This window comes from Microcaecilia unicolor, chromosome 1, assembly GCF_901765095.1.
Source record: "Microcaecilia unicolor chromosome 1, aMicUni1.1, whole genome shotgun sequence".
NCBI classification, from domain to species: Eukaryota; Metazoa; Chordata; class Amphibia; order Gymnophiona; family Siphonopidae; genus Microcaecilia; species Microcaecilia unicolor.
This window is the reverse complement of record NC_044031.1, coordinates 703,937,407-703,959,382: the sequence shown is the minus strand read 5'-3', so window position 1 is coordinate 703,959,382 and position 21,976 is coordinate 703,937,407. Positions and strand designations below refer to the sequence as shown.

The 21,976-nt window shown below is 43.4% G+C and overlaps 1 protein-coding gene across 5 annotated transcripts in view; it reads right to left on the bottom strand.

Moving 5' to 3' along the window:
- ALDH1A2 (aldehyde dehydrogenase 1 family member A2) overlaps window positions 1–21,976 on the bottom strand; it is a 169,058-nt gene that overhangs the window by 75,268 nt on the left and 71,814 nt on the right. For all 5 annotated transcript variants that reach the window (XM_030188885.1, XM_030188912.1, XM_030188893.1 and 2 more), the window contains 4 exons: window positions 20,775–20,904; window positions 10,884–10,945; window positions 6,667–6,795; window positions 5,501–5,614 (listed from right to left, as the gene is read on the bottom strand). In XM_030188885.1, coding sequence (XP_030044745.1) covers window positions 5,501–5,614; window positions 6,667–6,795; window positions 10,884–10,945; window positions 20,775–20,904 — 435 coding nt within the window. The remainder of the gene's footprint in view (window positions 1–5,500; window positions 5,615–6,666; window positions 6,796–10,883; window positions 10,946–20,774; window positions 20,905–21,976) is intronic.

Here is a 21,976-nt window from a genome sequence, read left to right as displayed (position 1 = left end):
AGGTGTCACACTCATCCGAGAGCCACATCGCAGCCAGGGAAAGGCTGTCGGAGGATACAACACATTCTGCTGTCATGGAGGTGGGTTCGGCATTTGAGGCTGGCATACAGGCTGGCAAAAAAGGTTTTTAGTTTTATTTTTTTTAGTTTGGAAGGGGATTGGTGACCACTGGGGGAGTATGGGGAGGTCATCCCCCATTCCTTCCAGTGGTCATCTGGTCAGCTGGGGCACCTTTTTGAGGCTTGGTCGTGAAAATAAAAGGACCAAGTAAAGCCGGTGAAATACTGCAGAGGGTTGCGACTGAAGCAGAGTCATCAGGGCAGAGCCAGGTTTCTGTTATGGCGAGCAGATGGAGGTGACGCGAGATAAAGAGGTCCTGGATATAGGGGAGTTTGTTACAGATAGAGCAGGCATTCCATAGGGCACAAGAGAAGGGCAGAGAAGAGGAGGTGAGTAGAGAAATAGAGATGAGGTTAGAGAGGTCGCGGTGAGATCTGTAGAGTTGGGATAATAGTTGGTGAGGAGGGCTAGGATTGGCTCAAAATACCTCCAGTTCCCACAAGAACAATGAAGGGTGCTCAGAGGAGACATTGCACCCCGCTAAGATTCCCCCAATTCCTTTATCTTGGTGTGCTGGCATATTCCCCAGGTATCAGGTGGCAGCAGCAGCAGCAATTCAACCACACAGCAATGCTGTGGACGGAGTCAGGCCACAGAAAGGCAGGTGGGCAGGCATACATGTGACAGTGACAGCTGATGGTATAGGAGAAGGCGCTTCAAGTGAGACAGCTGCAGACTGTCTTCCACAGTTACTGTAGCAGGATTTGCCCTCCTTCAGCAGTAGCAGGAGACTCAGAGAAACAGGCTCTGTAGACAGTGGCAGCCTGCAAGTTAGGTTTCTGCTGGACTGAGGAACTAGAAGAGAGGAGCAGCTTAAGCAGTGCAAGCACAGTTTCTGCAAACTGCTGATGCTCATGTCTATTGCACCTCTTCTGCATTTGTCTTGTGTCCAGAACATACCAAGTGTACAAATAAGGAGCTGTACAAGCCCACTAGTTGAATTTCTGGCTTCCCCTGAACCAACATTCCACTGACTGGACGCTACACTGCACAAAAGGTGCCCAAACTAGACGTGCTGACTGGACTAAATTAAAAGCTGACAGGGATGGTCCCTAGACATGTTGCTAATTTCCCTGCATCTTGAACCAGCCCTTCTCCAGAGTCTGAAAAAAGATTGCAGAAGGAAGGTTTCTGAACTTGGGTGTCATGGAGGGTGGGGGTGGGGGTGGGGGTGGGGCAATTTTATACCAGGGCTCCTATGTCAATGTTCCAAAAAGCCTATTTTGCAAAAGCAACTTGAGTGCCTCTATGTCTTTGTAAAACAGGTATCCAGAACCATCTCAGTAACCCACAAATTCACACCTGCTCTGAAGAAAGTGTAAATGTGTATATGCTCTCTCTGGGGCAATGCTTCCAAAGGGGTTAGTTTTTTGCATACTCTGGCATTAATGAACCTCACGCCTAAACCAGGCTATGTGGAGTACTATCTCAGCCTCTTAAATTTACTGTTAACAATCACCATAGTACTTGTGTCTGGAGTTCATAAGATGCCACAATTTCTTGGTCTTTAACTGCATTGATTGGTACTTGAGGATCTTCTCTATCTCCACACTAAGAGGGAAATTCTATAAATGACACTCAAAAATCAGCGCTGAATGGTATTCTATAATGGATCCACGCCCTTTATAGAATAGCACTTAGTGCCAGGATTTGTGCTCAACTTTGAGCGCAAGGAGTTACACCAACTGAAACCAGGTGTAAATCCCAGCACATAAGTTACACTCAGATCCCTGGTATTCAGTAATACTATCAGGCTCATTTTCGAAAGAGAAGGATACCCATCTTTCGACACAAATAGGAAGATGGACATCCTTCTCACAGGGTCACCCAAATCATTATAATTGAAAGCTGATTTTGGGAGTCCCCAACTGCTTTCCGTCGCGTGGATGACCAAAGTTCAGGGGGGCGTGTCGGAGGCGTGTCGGAGGCATAGCGAAGGCGGGACTTGGGCATGCCTAACATATGGACGTCCCCAACCCATAATGGAAAAAAAGGGTGTCCCTGATGAGCACTTGGACGACTTTACCTGGTCCTGTTTTTTTTATGACCAAGGCACAAAAAGGTGCCCGAACTGACCAGATGACCACCGGAGAGAATCGGGGATGACCTCCCCTTACTCCCCCATTAGTCACCAACCCCCTCCCACCCTCAAAATATCTTTAAAAATATTTTGTGTCAGCCTCTATGCCAGCCTTAAATGTCATACTGAGGTCCATCACAGCAGTATGCAGGTCCATGGAACAGTTTTAGTGGGTGCAGTGCACTTCAGGCAGGTGGACCCAGGCCCATCCCCCCCTACCTGTTACACTTGTGGTGGTAAATGTGAGCCCTCCAAAACCCACCACAAACCCACTGTACCCACATCTAGGTGCCCCCCTTCACCTGTAAGGGCTATGGTAGTGGTGTACAGTTGTGGGTAGTGGGTTTTGGGGGGATTTGGGGGGCTCTGCGCACAAGGTAAGGGAGCTATGTACCTAGAAGCAATTTATGAAGTCCACCTCAGTGCCCCCTAGGGTACCCGGTTGGTGTCCTGGCATGTGAGAGGGACCAGTGCACTACAAATGCTGGCTCCTCCCACGACCAAAGGGCTTGCATTTGGTTGTTTCTGAGATGGGCATCCTTGGTTTCCATTATCGTCGAAAATCAGAAACGACCAAGTCTAGGGATGACCATCTCTAAGGAAGACCTAAATTTCAGGATTTGGGCGTCCCCGACCATATTATTGAAACGAAAGATGGACGTCCATCTTGTTTTGATAGTACGGGTTTCCCCGCCCCTCCACCGGGATGTTTAGCGAGGACGTCCTCAGCAAAACATGGGCGTCCCTTTTGATTATGCCCCTCCACGCCCATATTTAGTGAACACCCCTAACCTGTCCATGCTTCTCACATGGCCACACCCCCTTTTGAGTTGCACACTATATGATTTGCGTGCAGATCTTTATAAAGTAGGGCCTAGCAAGATGAGCATCCATATCCAAATTGTTGCAAATTAACACCAACAATTGATTGTTAGCACCCAATTATTAGCACTAATTGGCTCATTAGTCAATTTAGTTGCATGCACATCTCAGGATAGCGTGCAATTTTGTGCATGACAATTTGTGCATCATTTATAGAATCTGGCCACATGCACAGCATACTCAGTTGGCACTGATACTTCTATTATCAATGCTGTTGTTGTGTTATCTCCTTTACCCCATGTCCAGTTTCTTGCATTGTGCTTCTTTGCAGTTGCAATGAGCATGTGTGTTTGTTGTCTATGAATGTACTCGTGTATTAGAAAATATGCAAATAAACTGCAACTTTGCCTGAGCCCCACCCAAACTACACACCTAGCAATGCCTTTGTACAGTGTGAATATAAGTATGCACCATCTTATCAGCGTATTCAGGCATGCGATTTTATGGGAGCCCTTTCCTGCATGTGTATTCAGGAATGCAGTGGTGAAAGAGAAGGTCAAAATACACACCACAAAGGCAAACACAAAAAAGCACCAAGGGCCATCAAGATGGGACAGTCAAGTGTCCTTTATTGATGAACCCAACACAGGCCATGTTTCGGCATCAAGAGCCTGCATCAGGGGTCAAACAAATTAGTCCAAACTCTTGACAATTTGCCAAAAAATGGTCTTGCAGATCATAAGACTAAAGAACCAGAACTTATCTGGAAGATTCTTCAGAAAGTTGTAAACGAGCCATTAAAAATTAACATAGACAGAACCGCCTTACATTGTCTACAGATCGTACAAAATACAGCCTTGCGAGCTCTCACCCATTCCAAATGATATGATCATGTAACCCCACTCTTCATCCTTTATCACTGGCTTCCAGTAGCTTTCCGTATTCAAATTAAGACCCTTATTCTTACATTCAAGGCCTTTCACACTAGGATTCCTTCCTATTCTGGCAGCCTTCACAGTATCCTATGCTCCACCAAGACTTCTCCAATCTTTGAACAACCACTGGCTGTGCATCCCATGTCCTAGGGATGCCTTACTTAAATCAACAAGAAACACTGCATTTTTTTTGTTTAGCTCCATCCCTGTGGAGTGCTTTACCATCACAGATGCGATTAGAATTGTCCTATCCTAAATTTCGCTCAGCTCTTTAAAACTCCTGTTTATCAAAAGGCATTTGGAGATGCCACAGTGATCGGCAGTGGGGTGGTCAGGGTTCACTGACTCACCTCTTAAGGTAAAACAACCCTATTTTATTTTGCCATTCTTTTCTATATTTTAATTTGCAGTGGTTTTAGCTTATTGATTGCAAACTGCTCTGTGATGCCTACAGAAAGGGTGGTATAGTAAGTTGAAATAAACAATAATCATAAACCATGTAAAACACATTTACATGCAAAAAATGTGTTATAAAATAATCTCACCTCATGTCCACTTATAAGTGCACTTACATGAAGAGTTAAATGATCTTGCTTATTTTGAAATTCCAGTTTCTAAGTGTACTGATGAATTATAAGGACATGTTTTAAATGTTGCTCTTTATTGTCATTTTAGAAACTTTCCTGAATATTGGACACATGGTCACATTTACATTCTGTGCATGGTAAGAAAGCTGCCAATCACTGCTGTATCTCGAGGCAGGAAGGCATTATACTGAAACATGCAAAGGTAAGCCAGAGCCATAGGACAGGGGTACTCAAATCTGTCCTGGGGGTCCACAGAAAAGTCAGATTTTCAGAATATCACTAATGAATATGCATGAGAGACATTTGCACACCTGTCACCTCCATTATTTGCAAATCTCTTTCATGCATATTCATTAGGAATATCCTAAAACCCTGACTGGCCTTTGTGTGCCTCTGCCATAGGGGATATAGGGATGTGAAGATGGACATGATGGAATACAACATACAGGCAGCATGTGTTGTGAGGCTCTGACTTGAACTGGGACTCAAAGCCTGGAAGTTACTGGTAAGCACATTGCATATTTATCACCTGAACTGCAAAGTCCAGCTGAGAAAATGATTTTTCTTAAACAGATGTGGCTATCAAAAACGTTGGTATGTTTTATTTTACTGTAGTACAGTGAACTCATGGAGCTTTGTCTTTGGAAAGCAAACCACAAAGATACTTTAATATCATCAACAGCCCCCTGCTCTAATAAAAGGTACTAATTGGGTTTAGGTACCCAAGTGGCTGTAGGTCACTACTGGGCATAGTATATGGACTACTGTTAAGATATTTTATTTCACCACTAACTCGTTCGATTTGACCACAGGTCCCATTTTATGCAATAAGATCTAATCACTAATAACTGGCATTAACAATAAAATAACAAGTCTTTATGGGAGCCCACGTTGATAACTTCCCTTCTACATCTATTCATGGATTCTTATATTACTAAAAGCAAAAGTACACTTACCTCTGTAGATCCAGTAAAAGCAATCTTGTCAATGCCGGTATGTGAGGCTATTGCTGCACCAGCAGTTGGACCATATCCTGGCAAAATATTGACAACTCCTGGTGGAAACCCAGCCTATCAAAATATAATTAAGGAAATTACAGTGTAAAGTCTGAACAAGTAACTGAAACTAAGATAGACATCGCTGCTATTTTCAAACCTAGAGGTTTTGTGATTCAGGATGCAGCTGTATGAGCTGCAACAAGGGAGAAGAGGCGGGAGAATCCAAGTTTGCATCCCCCATCCATCAGGGTTTACGCCCATTGTAGAGGCTGTGTGCTTATGTCCATGGAGGAAGGGGCCTAGGTGCATCATAGAGATGGTGTGCTTATATCCATGGATGGCGCCACCTAGGTGCACTAAGGGTGGGGCCTAAATGTATAGCAGAGATGATGTGCTTACATCCTTGGAGGGAGGGGCCTAGGTGCACTATAGAGATGGTGTGCTTATATTCATGGATTGAGGGGCCTAGGCACATAGTAGAGATGGTGTGCTTATATCCATGGAGGAAGGGGCCTAGGTGCCCTGTAGAGATGGCGTGCTTATATTCATGGAGGGAGGGGCCTAGATGCACTATAGAGATGGTGTGCTTATATCCATGGAGGGAGGGGACTTAGATAGTGTGCTTATATCCATGGATGGCGCGACCTAGGTGCACTGAGGGTGGGGACTAGATGTATAGCAGAAATGGTGTGCTTATATCCTTGGAGGGAGGGGCCTAGGTGCACTGTAGAGATGGTGTGCTTATATTCATGGAGGGAGGGGCCTAGGCACATAGTAGAGATGATGTGCTTATATCCATGGGCCGAGGGGCCTATGCACATAGTGGAGATGGTGTGCTTATATCCATGGAGGGACGGGCCTAGGTGCACTGTAGAGATGGTGTGTTTATGTCCATCGAGGGAGGACAAAGAGCTGCTACTTATAGTTGAAATTGGTCATGAGCAGGACAGAGGGAATACCTCAAAGTTAATACCCCTTCAGCCCTTAGGCTGCTAAGCAGGTTAGACATGTGGCTCAAATGAAGGATCAAAGACAGGCAGCTAAAAAGACCAGAAAAGACATATATCTATACCTCTATCTATACCTGTTTAGGTAGGTATACATACCCCATCATGTCTTCTTACCTCCTTAATGAGAGCTCCCATGTATAGTGCACTGAGAGGTGTTTGCTCGGCTGGCTTAATAACTACAGTATTACCACAGCACAGAGCTGGAGCAATCTTCCAGGCAAACATCAGCAAGGGGAAGTTCCACTGCAAGAACAAATAAAGAGGGACAGAAAATGATTGCAGCAGGGCTTCATTTTCAAGGCTCATCAATGGAACACGATGCAAGGCTTTCACATAAGTACTCCCCATTACAAGACCAGCTCATGACATCTGGACATTTCATTCTTCCTTCTGTTGAGGGAATGTTAACTTCCTCATCCTCTAACACTTTCATATTTGTCAGTTCTTTATGCAATGAGCATCTCTGATCTTCATTTTAGTGCTGCTATCCATGTACAGTTCAGCATCATAGCACTGGCTGAGGGTACAAATGCTACACTGACATCACAAAACTTTATGACCATATGTCATACAGTTGGAATACATTACTAGGCAGAAAACATGCCTACATACACACATTGCCACATGTTTATTGGGACAGAAATCTGGCAGGTGCAGATTACAAACCCCTCCAGGTAAGAGTTCAAATCTCATGCATTCCTGTTTGCAACAGTATGGACTCTTTCCAGTCATACACTTGATATTGTTCCAATCACCATTGCCTATCACACTTGTAAGCTGTGGTTCTAGTTGTCTTGATGAATGCTGCTAACCTACAGCAATGTACCAGAAGGAATTATACATGATTATGACACTAGAAAACCCAATTCATGATACAGGGCTATTTACAGCACAACCAAGAGCACATGTCTGCAGCTTTCCTGCTAATATACATGCCTTTTTAATAGATTCTACAAAGCAGGGGGACAAACTACAGTCCGAAGACACTTTTCTTCCGTCCTGCAGTAGCCCTGTGTATCCTGGCCTAAAGAAGTATCATTACTTCCAATGTGTAGGGCTTGAACCGTAGCAGCATTGTAGTATCAGGTCACTGCCAGGTGGTGGCAGTCAGCTGCAAGAACTGTCAGCAAATAGCTATTTAGATAAGGAGGGGCCAAGACTGTAACTGGGAGGTTGGCACTGTCAAAAGGAGTAGAGTTCAGGTGGTCTTGCAGCTCCACAGGTTTGTGCCAGTGAGGGCAGTATTAAAAGAGTGCATTTTCTTTAATACATACTCTTTCCTGGTCCTTCTTCAATGGATCTATGAGGAAAGCTGCACCCTCCCCAACTGGTTTTTAAATCAGCCCTTAGAAATAGCATCCTACCCCAAAGTGATTCACAGGCTCAAAGGTTTGCCCCTTGTCCTCCTGCCCCGCTCCACAGTATAGCTGAATCTTGTTGTTTGATAGCATGACAATATTGTACTAAGTAAAATCCACATTAGCACATAATTTTGAATTCTTTAAATAATTCTCTGGTCACTGCTGATGGACTTGTGTTGGAAAAACTTCAGCAAAACAGGGCTAACATGCAATATTGTCATATAGACTGTCTATTTCATGGGGTGAAAATAAAGTGGAGTTCACATATTGTGTTACCATAGGTATTGGGACAGGAGCCAGAATAACATTGCAGGCTTAGAAATAATTATGAACCCTGCTATCTTAGACAAGAGAGTTATCTGTCACCAAGAGTCGGCCAGACACCTGTCAGAATGAGTTACTGCAGCTGTTTTTACTGTATGGTCTTTCCAGCCCCTGGCAAACTTGCAAAAATATACAAATGCCTTTCCCTCACTGAACACCCAATTTCTTTCTGCAGAATTGTTTATAAACTTTGTAACATGAGTGATGTTAATTCTAACTACATAAAATTTCAAGGTGAACCCGTAGAAAGAGCAGCCTGATGACAGCATTCACTTGTGCTATTTGGTGTGTGCTAAAACATTTTAGGGATTGAAAATTCTGGATAGGAGGAGGCATGAGAGAGATTATGGTGAAAAGAAGGGAATCCAGTAGATGTTGCTTGTAGAATGCCCATTTGGCTTCATTATGTAAGGAAAGGCAAAAGAGACCAGGATTTTCAACTTCAGTTTCAAAGCGTTACATTTCGAGTCAAATCCTCCCAGAAAGTTTTGAAATCAGGAGTTGGAAAAAAAAAAGCCCCAGGAATGACTCACTTTTTTTTATTATTAGCTAATTGGGGAATCGGGTAGCAGCTCTAAATGAGTATCCTTTTCTCTGTCCTATCATCCAGGTAAGGACAAGAGTTCAACAACAGATGGAAGGTCTCAATTTGATCATTTTCACTAGCATTCTATAATTCTCCATTAATGGCACAATTCTAATTAAATTAATTACTGACAAGCGTATACATTCTGGAAAGAAATGATGGGCTACTGGGATTATTAACAAAAAGTTTCATTAAACAAAACTGCCAACCTAGGATAAGTTATGTTCAAATGGAACTTGGAGGGACATTTTGAGTTGTTCATGGTGTCAACAAGGGAAAAGTCTTTAAGGCTCCACTGAAATGATACTTTTTTGCAAAAAGGTTTCTGATTAGTTCTCTTAACCTTGAGACCATCTCACCAAATGAAGGACAATTGACTATTTTTTTTTAATGAAGGGCTCCCAAGCAACAAATATGAAAAGGGATCCCAGAGCAGAGTGGTCCACCTCAGAAGATCTGGTAGCAGTTGAAAGTGGGCTCCCTTCTTCCTTGAGTCCCCCTGTACTAAAGAGACAGCTTGGGCAGACTTTACCCTGCTGTGATACCTCTCCCCCCCCCCTCCCATTAAACTGATTTCTAGAACTCATCCATTCTTGATAAGCATTCATAAAATGACTGGGTTTGGAAGAACTCATCGGGGCACCCAACATAAATCAATCTTCTGCACTCTTTTTGCTCAGTGATTGGAAGGTCCCCACTGCCCCCACAGAACTGTTTATCTCCTGGAAGTCCCAGTCATACCCTCAATCCCACAGGCCAGGGATCCCCCACCACTTGCAGATATCTAGGTCTTCTATGCTATGCATAGCTGCGTTCTTTGAGGACTAAGCTACACAATTACCAACTCCACCCAATCACAAGTATCATAATAAATTATCACCATTAGTACCTACTAACCTAGGTACCCTGCCCGAAGGCTGTGACATCTACCTTTAGACCCAAATAGCAGGATTTACATCCCCAGGCTATGGCTAATTTTCAAACCTGCTATTGCTAGGGTAGAATGGTAGGAACTCAGTGCAAAAGGAAGGCAAGCAATTAAGTTCTTCTCTTTTTAAATTCTCTCATCAACCTCACTCACATTTCCCATTGCCCCCTCAGCATCTCCTACAATTCTAGTGGGATCTGTTGGGAGTCCATGTCAATAAGAAGTGCTGTATGTGTGTGTGTGTGGGAGGGGGTCTGACACCATGCTAAAGCTACCATCCAAGAGATTCTTGTTCAACTTTACCATGGCAACACAAACTGGGTTTACTCGTCTGGTCTGAATTTAATTCAGATTCCAATTCCATGCCTTGACCTGCTGCAAAATTGTCATTTTTGGAATGGCATACTTTCTATCTCAGTAAATATCAGGGACTGGGTCAAAGTCAAGTGAAATCTGCAGAGAATCAAGTATTTATCCATGTTTGACAAGGCTTTACATGCTAAGGAGCCCTTTTACCAACGTTTAGTCTGCGCTAATGGATTTTATATCTATGAGCCACATGGCACTTAATGCACAATAATGTCCATTAGCATGCACTAAACTTTAGTAAAAGGGCCTTGTAACTAATGTCAAGGGACTCTGAATGAAGGCAACAAACGGCTTACCCAGTGCTACTCAATGCAAAGCAAACTCAAAAATGATGGTAGCCCTCCCATATAACGATTACTAAAAGACAAGAGCACTGAAGAAAATTCATTTTGTGACTTAATACTGTGCATACTCCAGTTTTCTACTGTTTTTCTTCTATAATCTGGGCCCGAATGAAGTCTTTGTGATACAGGTTTATATATCTATAAGTAGATTTAATGCCAGGCTCTTGTTTCTTCATTTTGGACTGTGAGAATTTCACTTCTTGAGAAACTCACTGGTAAGAACAAGGCTAAAACCTTATTAACCTGCCCAAGTAAGATTTGCAGAAAAACTGGTAAAGAGATGTCAGCAATATGAGCTCAGGTTTTTTTTTTCTTTTGGTAAATGGAAATTACACAGCTGCAAAGGCCATGTTGTGTACGTCTTTAAAGAGTGCTGAGTCAAATGAAAATAAATACCGGGTGCTTGCAGAGATACTCACAGGGATGATCTGTCCACACACACCGATGGCTTCGTGTCTTGTGAATGTAAAATAATCCCCATCTGAAACAGATGAGCACGGTTAGTCCAGTTTGACTTGGCAGAGCAACAAAGACTCAAGGTATTGGATCACTCTTTGTGGGGACTTTGATGGCCCTCAATGAAACAAATAACTGGGAGGAGGGCCTGCTCCAGGGAGTCAAGAGGGTGGAGGGGTTGGAAGTCAACACCCTAAGAGCATAAAGTCCTCGATTTTCCAGTGACTCTTTGGGTGACCCTGGATCAGCCACTTTATTTCCATCTGCTTCCGTTTATTTATTTTTTATAGGTAATACAAATTACAGTACAATAATATTGTTCTTCCTCCCTTCTGTGTTGTGATGTTACAAGAAGCAGTACCAGCAAAAAGAAAGTTACATAATGCAGTTGACAGTTCCAACAAATATAATCATTAAGATCTGGTTGCATTTTGATTTTTTTTTCATGCCTTCTACTTAGCCACTCCCACAAATTGAATTAAATCTCTACTGTGCAGGTCCTTAGCAGAATTCCATAAGGGATTCCCCTATTATATATGCAGCATGATTATAGCACAAACAGTGGAAGAGTTCCATATAGAATTCACCCTATCATATGTTTATTGTGATTAGAGCATAAACAGTTGAAGATTTCTATATTGGACTCACCTATCACATGTACAGCATGAAGAAACAGTGGAAGAGTGGACTCAGTGAAGGAGATTTAAAAAAAATGTTTCTGGCATAACAGAGATAAATATTCAGCCAGTGGTGGTCAGCATGTCTGAGCACTGGCACTGAATATCCAGGTATGTGCTGGCAGTTATCATTTACCTGGTCAAGCAGTGGTATAGCAACAGGGGGCCTCGGGGGCCCAGGCCCCCCCATTTCTGTTTCAGTCCCCCACCTCAACAATGGTGGCCAGCTAGGCTGTCAGCTGACTCTTTAACTGGTATGACAAAAGCTGGATTTTTGCTCCCTCAGGCTCCCCACAGTTAGGCAGCTGAGCTCTCCATCCCTCCCTTTCTTCCTCCCTTCCTTCAAGTCCGGTCAGCTACATCTCTCTTTCCTCCCTCTTCCCACAGTAGTGAGCCACGGTGTGGGCAGCACTGAAGAAAACAGCTGATTCCAGCTACCTTAGTCCACCTCGCTCCTTAGTCCCACTAACAAGAAGTTGAAAAGGCAGGATCAAGCGGCGAGACGGACTTGGGCAGTTGGAAGCAGATGACTTCAGCGCTACCACCAGTGGCTCAGTCACTGCCCAGCAGCCCAAGAAGGTTTGATTAAGAACAGGAGATGGCATGAAGTCAAAAAAAGCTGAAGTCATGGAGGTTAATCTCTTTCCCCTCCCCCACACAGCCGTCATACCCGTACCATCAAAACAAAGCAAACAAACCTCTGGGCTGCTGCATCCACATTGTCATTTTTTGTTGATAGCAGTGGCGTAGCCAGACAGGCAATATAGGGTGGGCCTGAGATCAAAGTGGGTGGGCCAAAAATTTCATCACTGCCCCTCCCCCAACTAAAGCAAAACCCTAACTGTGCGTTACCTGTGTAGATGTCCATAATATTCCTATGGGCGTCTACATGGTTAGCGTATAGCATGCGGTAGCGTGCCTTTGTAAACGGGGCCCCAAGATTTTAAAATACCTTCAAAAAGATGATTATCTAGTTTCCTGTTTAGCTTCCCAGGATTGAGGGTTCCAACTGATGACTCCCTAATTGGGAAGCATCTATGTAAATATATATTTTTACAAAGAGGTACAAAAACTAAACTTAAATAAAGCCTTACTTTAGGAATGTTTACAATTTAAAAAAAAAACGCTTTCAAACTTCTACAAAAAAAAAAAACTTTATAGCTGGTGATTGATCTCATTTCCCAAGGTAGAAAGCTGCAGTTGTCACACTGCCAGTGTGACTATGAAATCAAAGAACCACTCTCCCCGGCGCGATGAGCCCGTCTTTAAACACCGGCCCAGGAGATCCGCTTACCTTGCCGCAGCCACCCCAGCTCCCGTTGTACACACCGTCATTCTCCTCCCGCAACCCCAGCTCCTTCAGCCAGGCGTACTGGGGACGAGAGATGAGCAGAGACACGGTGCGGGCAGCGGCAGCACTGCAGAAGGATCTGAGAAAGCGGCTGTGGAGCAGCACAGGCCGGCACCGTGCAACGCAAGAGAACAGCATGGCTCAATGCAAAGATCATCAGCAGAGGGCGGCTCCCGCAAACCGCAAAACTCTCACACCCGATTGGTGGATTGCAACACCGCCTCCTGGTTGTGCACACGGGATTGGAGGGTTTGGGCTCGGGCTCTGCCTTCTACTTCCCATGCCTTTGGCGGAGCTCTGGAAGTACTTCAGCACTAGCAGCAGTGTGGGTTCCAAGGCTTTACGTTTACGGTACAAGTAGATAGGTGACCTGTTGGCGATTTCCAGCTTCCATCTGAGAGTAGTGAACCATTGACCATTCTTTCTCAATGAGGAAGGGAAGGGGGCATGAGACGCTTAGTAAAATAAATCCAACAGGTTGGAGTACTGAGCCTGCCCTGAGCGGGTGCCCGCGACGTGGTAGTACGCTTACGTTAGGGCCAGGCTGCTGCTCCACTGCTGCAGTCAGTGAGTATGTATGTTATGTGCACTTGCTTGGGTGACGTGGTGGGCGGGCCTGAGCCGAAATCGGGCTGGAAGCAGGAATGAACCTCCTGGAGAGATCAGCTGAGCCAGAGCGCGAGCGGGTGCCGTCTCTGCTGTACGCTAGGCTGCTGCTGCTGCAGTGTGCGTGCGCATGGGTGGGCGGGCCTGGGCCGAAATTGGGTGGGCCTGGGCCCACCCTGGCCCACCCATAGCTATGCCCCTGGTTGATAGCATTTTTATTTGATCCCACTTATATTTTCAAACATGCCGTCTTGTACAGCATACAGATATGCACAGAGGAAGTATAATAATGGAATAACTTTTCAATAGGTGGAGTGGGAAAAAACACAACCTGAAGTGCCTATATACAAATACTAGAAGCCTAAAAAATAAGATGGGAGAGTTAGAGTATATAGCACTAAATGATGAGGTAGATATAATAGGCATATCAGAGACTTGGTGGAAAGAGGACAATCGATGGGACATGGTGTTAACAGGTTACAAATTGTATTGCAATGATAGAGAGGATCAAATTGGGGGGGGGGGGGGGGGTTGCGCTATATGTTAAAGATGGAATTTTGTCAAATAAAATAAACATTCCACATGACACAGATAGCAGCGTGGAATCATTATGGATAGAAATTCCATGTGTGAAGGGAAGGAGTATTCTCATAGGGCTGTACTACCATCCGATGGGACAGAATGAACAGACAGATGAAAAAATCTTTACAGAGATTAGGAAAACTGGCAAATTGGGCAACACTATAATGGGTGATTTCAATTACCTCAATATTGACTGGATATATGTTACTTCAGGGAGTGCCAGGGAGATAAAATTTCTAGATGTAATAATCAACTGCTTCTTGGAGCAACTGGAACAGGAATCAACAAGAGGAAGAGCCATTTTGGATCTGGTCCTTGGAAGTGTGCAGGGCATAGTGCAAGAGGTTGTGGTGTTGGGTCCCCTGGGAAACAGTGATCGTAACATGATCAAGTTTGAGCTACTATCTGGGATGAACCCGCAAAGGAAATCTACTGTAGCTGCATTTAAGTTTTGAAAGGGCAACTATAATAAAATGAAGAAAATGGTTGAAAAGAAGCTAAAAGGATTGGCTGCTAAGGTTAGGACACTTTCAGGCTTATTTTCGAAAGAGAAGGGCACCCATCTTTTGACACAAATCGGGAGATGGGCGTCCTTCTCCCAGGGTCGCCCAAATCGGCATAATTGAAAGCCGATTTTGGGCGTCCCCAGCTGCTTTCCGTCACGGGGATGACCAAATTTCTGGGGGGCATGTCGGAAGCATAGCAAAGGCAGGACTGGGGCATGCTTAACTCATGGGCGTCCTCGGCTGATAATGGAAAAAAGAAGGGCGTCCCTGACAAGCACTTGGCCGACTTTACTTGGTCCATTTTTTCTTGCGACCAAGTCTCAAAAAGGTGCCTGAACTGACCAGATGACCACCGGAGGGAATCGTGGATGACCTCCCCTTACCCCCCCCAGTGGACACTAACCCCCTCCCACCCTAAAAAAAACTTTTAAAATATTTTTTGCCAGCCTCTATGCCAGCCTCAAATATCATACCCAGCTTCATGACAGCAGTATGCAGGTCCCTGGAGCAGTTTTTAGTGGGTGCAGTGCACTTCAGGCAGGCAGACCCAGGCCCATCCCCCCACCTGTTACACTTGTGGTGGTAAATGTGAGCCCTCAAAACCCACCACAAACCCACTGTACCCACATCTAGGTGCCCCCCTTCACCCCTTAGGGCTATGGTAGTGTTGTACAGTTGTGGGGAGTGGGTTTTGGGGGTGGGTTGGGGGGCTCTGCATACAAGGTAAGGGAGCTATGCACCTGGGAGCAATTTTTGAAGTCCACTGCAGTGCCCCCTAGGGTGCCCGGTTAGTGTCCTGGCATGTAAAGGGGACCAGTGCACTAAGAATGCTGGCTCCTCCCTCAACCAACCAGTTTGCATTTGGTCGTTTCTGAGATGGGCGTCCTCGGTTTCCATTATCGCCGAAAACCGGGGATGACCATCTCTAAGGATGACCATCTCTAAGGTTGACCTAAATGTGGAGATTTGGGCAACCCCGACCGTATTATTGAAACCAAAGATGGCTGCCCATCTTGTTTCGATAATACGGGTTTCCCTGCCCCTTCGCCGGGATGTCCTGTGAGGATTTCCTCAGGAAAACTTGGGTACCCTGTTCGATTATGCCCCTCCAATCAGGAATGGACGTTATTCAAAAATAACATCTTGGAAGCCTAGACCAGATGCATTCCATGTATTTGTAAAGGTGGAAAGAAGTACATAAGTACATAAGTAATGCCACACTGGGAAAAGACCAAGGGTCCATCGAGCCCAGCATCCTGTCCACGACGAAGAGAAAACAACAGCCAGCATGGTTAAAAGGTGAAGTAAAAGAGGCTATTACAGCCAAAAGAATTTCCTTTAAAGAATGGAAAAAGGATCCAAATGACAAAAATAAGAAGCAACATAAGTCAGATGCAAAGAATTAATAAGGAAGGCTAAAAAAGAATATGAAGAGAAACTTGCCACAGAGGCTAAAACTCACAGTAAAAAACCTTTTCAGGTACATCAGAAGCAGAAAGCCTGTGAGGGAATCCATGGTACTGTTAGATCACGAAGGAGCAAAAGGGGCATTCAGGGAGGACATGGCCAAAGTGGAGAAACTGTATGAATTCTTTGCTTCGGTCTTTACAGAAGAAGATGTAAGAGATCTGCCTATACTGGAAATGGATTTCAAGGGTGATGATGGGAAGGAACTGAACGAAACCTCGGTGAACCTAGAAGATGTACTGAGCCATACTGACAAATTAAAGAGTAGTAAATCACCTGAACCAGATGGCATACATCCAAGGTACTCAAAGAACTCAAGCATGAAGTTGCTGATCTGCTGTTAATAATATGTAACCTGTCTTTAAAAACATTAGTAGTACCTGAAGATTGAAGGGTGGCCAATGTGACACTGATTTTTAAAAAGAGTTCCAGGGGAGGTCTGGGAAATTACAGACCAGTAAGCCTGATGTCAGTGCCAGGCAAAATAGTGGAAACTATTATAAAGAATAAAATTACAGAACACCTAGACAAACATGGTATAATGGGACAATCAACATGGGCTCAGCCAAGGGAAGTCTTGTCTTACCAATTTGATTCATTTCTTTGAAGGTGTGAATAAACATGCAGATAAAGGTGAGCCAGTTGATGCAGTGTATCTAGATTTTCAGAAAGCTTTTGATAAAGTTCCTCATGAGAGACTCCTGAGAAAATTAAAGTCATGAGATAGGAGGCAATGTTCTGTTGTGGATTAGGAATTGGTTATTGGACAGAAAACATAGGGTAGGGTTAAATGGTCATTTATCTCGATGGAGGAGGATGCGCAGTGGCATTCTACAGGGATCAGTACTGAGACCGGTGCTATTTAACATATTTATACGTGATATGGAAATCGGAATGACAAATGAGGTGATTAAATTTGCAGATGACACAAAACTATTCAAGGTTCTTAAAACACATGTGAACTGTGACATATAGCAGGAAGACTTTAGGAAATTGGAAGACTGGGCATCCAAATGGCAGATGAAATTTAATGTGGACAAATGAAGGTGATGCACATTGGAAAGAATAATCCGAATCATAGTTACCTGATGCTAGGGTCCACTTTGGCGTCAGCACTCAAGAAAAGATCTAGGTGTCGAAGTTGCGGTGGTGGCCAAAAAAGCAAACAGGATGCTAGGAATTATTAGGAAAGTGATGGTGAATAAGACCAAAAATACTATAATGCCTTTGTATCGTTCTATGGTGCGTCCGCACCTTGAGTATTGTGTTCAGTTCTGGTCGCCATATCTCAAAAAAGATGTAGTGGAATTAGAAAAAGTTCAAAGAAGAGTGACCAAAATTATAAAGGGGATGAAACTCCTCTCTTATGAATAACTGCTAAAGAGGTTAGGGCTCTTCAGCTTGGAAAAGAGACAGAGGAGGGGAGATTTGATTGAGGTCTACAAAATCTTGAGTGGTGTAGAAGAGTAGAAGTAAATTGATTTTTTTACTCATTCCAGAAGTAGAACGACTAGGGAACACTCAAGGAAGTTACATGGAAATGGTTTTAAAACAAATAGGAGGAAATATTTTTTCATTCAACAAATAGTTAAACTCTGGAACTCTTTACAGGAGGATGTAATTACGGCGGTCAGAGCATCTGGGTTTTAAAAGGTTTGGACAAGTTCCTGGAGGAAAAGTCCATAGTCTGCTATTGAGACAGACATGGGGAAGCAACTGCCTGCTTTGGGATTTTGTAGCATGGAATGCTGCCACAATTTGGGTTTCTACCAGGTACTTGTGCTCGCTTGGCCACTGTTGGAAACACGATACTGGGCTAGATGGATCATTGGTCTGACCCAGTATGGGTACTCTTATATTCTTATAGTCTTATGAATTGTAATCAGTGTGTCATTTGGAGGGGCTGGTTATAGAGACACCCTAGCATCTGTTGTATTCATGCAGAGATTTTTTTTTCCTGGTAAAGGACCACTAATTATGAGAATCAAGTGCTCAACATTCAGAGTTTCTACCTATCTACTTGCTTATTTACTTATTTGTGACATTTATATCCCATATTAAGAATTAGGTTGAAACCTGGGAGCATTTAAAATCTTTTTTTCTGTGCCTAGATCAAAAGAGATAGATGGTTTGTGGGAAATTTCTCCTTTTCTTTTGTGGAATGCAGTGGTATATTATAAAAATGCACTTAATATTGTTTATTACTACTATTTATAAGAGAGATATTGAATAATGAGGGCAGAGCTACCTTCATGCAGAAGTCCAGAGTCAGTCTTAATGTGCCAACATTTTCCAGTTCTGTGATATATATTTATTTCTTCTTCAAATTTGGTTGTAAAAGAATGTTTTTTGGGGGGGGAGGGGTTAATCTTTGTCTCCCAGCTGTATGTTTATATATAGATTGAGTCCTGGAAATAATGATGGCTAAGGGAAAGCAGCAGCAGAAGAGTTGGAGCTGAATGACATTTATGTTTTCCAAATGGTGATGCATAGCTTGATGAGATGTTCATTTTGTAAGACCAGAATAAATCATTTCTTAGCTTGTTGGCTGTGAAGTGACTGTTAAATTTATTTGTATGTTTAATTTCCTTTTTGATATGCTGACATCATGAAATTTGAAATTTTGAAGTTACAGGGCTCCACTGTAATCAGCAAACATAGCTGATAGGAAGTCCATTTTGCACACTGTATGGTCTTATATAATGTCTTTGAAGGAGTCCACCTAGGTGCAAACAGGAAGTAGTGTCAGAGGGGGGCAGACCATGGCAAAGGGAAAGCTCCTGAAATGAAGTCTAACTGAATCAAAACAAAATTAACAATGCTGCCCGTGACACAGGAAACAAAAGGAAACAAGATTTTTGGGTAGCCCATCATACCATCAACTGATTTATTCTTGAGATTGCATTGTCTGTAAAAATTGTGTGAGTTCCAGCTAAATGTTCATCTTAATAGAGTACAGAGATCAAAGGAAGAGTGAAAATTTGCCAATATTTACATGTCTGATGCAAGGGTATTAGAAACCGTAGGCAAATCTTCAGCTTTACTCCCCTATAACTAACTGTCAAGATCTAGCCTCCATTGTACCTTATCCTATAATCTCTTTAGCTCTTTTTTCACACTGACAATCAATATGCATGCTTTGCTGATGCTTACAAACAGGCTCTTAAGTAGTACTACAGGATGGGGGGAAAAACATCAAACACCAACACATACAGTCATGTGTTTCTGCCTTGGAAGGACTGTGAAGTATTTTTTTTTTGTTACATTTGTACCCCGCGCTTTCCCACTCATAGCAGGCTCAATGCGGCTTACATGGGGCAATGGAGGGTTAAGTGACTTGCCCAGAGTCACAAGGAGCTGCCTGTGCCTGAAGTGGGAATTGAACTCAGTTCCTCAGGACCAAAGTCCACCACCCTAACCACTAGGCCACTCCTCCACTGTTGCTACTATTGGAGATTCTACATGGAATGTTGCTATTCCACTAGCAACATTCCATGTAGAAGTCGGCCCTTGCAGATCACCAATGTGGCCGCGCAGGCTTCTACATGGAATGTTGCTAGTGGAATAGCAACATTCCATGTAGAATCTCCAATAGTAGCAACATTCCATGTAGAATCTCCAATAGTATCTATTTTATTTTTGTTACATTTGTACCCTGCGCTTTCCCACTCATGGCAGGCTCAATGCGGCTTACATGGGGCAATGGAGGGTTAAGTGACTTGCCCAGAGTCACAAGGAGCTGCCTGTGCCTGAAGTGGGAATTGAACTCAGTTCTTCAGGACCAAAGTCCACCACCCTAACCACTAGGCCACTCCTCCACTACAGGTACAAAAATGCAAAAAGCTGAGGGGCCCTTTTACTAAGCTGTGGTAGGCTCTATGTGTGTGTAGCGCATGCCAAAATGAGACTACTGCCAGGCCAGAGTGCCCTCCTGGCAGTAATTTCAGATTTGGCATGCACCCATAATGCGTAGATGAATTATTTATTTATTTATTTATTTCCTCCTATGCACACCGGTTCTGGCAGTAATCTGCACTTGGTGCACACTGACCGGTCACCACGCATGTAGCACGTGAGCCTATATCGTTAGATCAATGGGTGGCATTATGGGATCAGGCCGGTTTTGGTGCACACTAGTTTCATTTTTACCATAGGCTCTTTTCGCATCCCATTAAAAAAGCCCTTTTTTGCAGATGCAGTAAAAACTGGCCCGGTGCGTGCCAAATTCATGCGCCTACACTACCACAGGCCACTTTTACTGCAGCTTAGCAAAAAGCCCCTGATTGCCTTCAGTACAAGAGGAAAGGAATTCTTCGATTTTGCAATGGAACTAGAGAGGATTGGGATGTCATCATGGTTAAAGCAGTTTTGCAGCTGAGTAATGGGGTCTCCTAATGAGCTACAGTAGTTTTAATTTTGCTGCACATTCACCCAAGTTTTTTAGGAAATATTGCCCAGTGCTAGCCCAACAGGTAAACAGTGGCAGGAGTGAAAAAGGGGAGCATGTGGAGAGAATACCACACGCTGGGATAACTTGCAATAAGTCTCACCACATATAGGAAATGTAGGTAATGCTAAATTCAGCAGTATTTTGGAACATTGAACTGATGACAAAAGCCAAAGGATGCTGATTAGGATCTTCATCATCCACAAAACTCCACTGACCTGCAGGTATGGTGATGCCATGAATCTTGTCTGCCCAACCTGCATAGTAACGCAGTGTCTTTATAACTCCTTGAAGATCCACATAGAAAGATTGCAGAAAAGGCTTCCCACTGTTCAATGATTCAAGGGTCTGCAAGGGAAAAGAGTAAGAAGGAAAACCCCAGTCAACAAGGAACATTGTTCAGAAGGTGTTTCACAGATGCAGGAGAGAAGAAACCTTCTCAAGAAGAGACGCATTGAAATTAATATCAAACCATCATTTCTGTAAAACATCTTGTCTAGTTCATTCCTACAGGTGAACATCATCAACCTGAGCTTCTCCAATTCATAAGCACTAGAACTAGAAAAAAAAAAACATCTTTCTTTGTTATTCTTTTCTCAGCATTTCACCTTACATCAGTTTGGAATAGCACCAAAACAAACTCTCTTTAGTGATCCCAGTTAATCTGAAACATCTTTCACAAGTTTCTCTTGATAATCCCTCATTGCCTCAAAGCCCTTAAAATTCTTTTAATTTGAAACTGCTGTTGTCAGCTTAATTCAACACTCCATTATATTAAAAAAATGAATACAAATGTATACTTATTGTCTAAGTCTACTTTAAAGCATGGATGTAAAGCAATGATTCCCAAACCTAATCCTGGAGGCACCCCTGTCAGTCAAGTTTTCAGGATATCCAAAACCTGCTCATGAATATTCATTTTGGATATCCTGAAAACCTGACTGGCTGGGCTGCCTCCAGGACCAGGTTTGGAAATCATGTATTTTACTACCAGATGTAGTATATCAAGTTCTTTTTTTTCCTTTTTAACTTTTTATTTATAAGATTTAAAGAATATAAATGACAAATTAGTCACAAAGGAAAATATAATATATGTGAATTAGATAAAACAAAATATTCAATACAACATATTAATTAACTCAAAAAATTTCATATATTGTTGTCAATCCAAGTTAAGAGGGGAGGAAAAGGGAAAATGTGGAAATACAATCTTTATTACATCTACTATAATAAAACTCACCCTCAACGTTCTGAGGACACTGACGTCAGTGAAGCCAAGCCCTGATTTCCTTCAAAAAGGTTCGAAGGTTCGTGGTGGTGAAGCCACCAAAATCACTCCGGGCCACGCCCTCGAGGGCGGAGCTATGGCAGAACAACGAAGGGGTTGGCAGGGAGGGAGGCGGGGGTGGGGGGTGGGAAA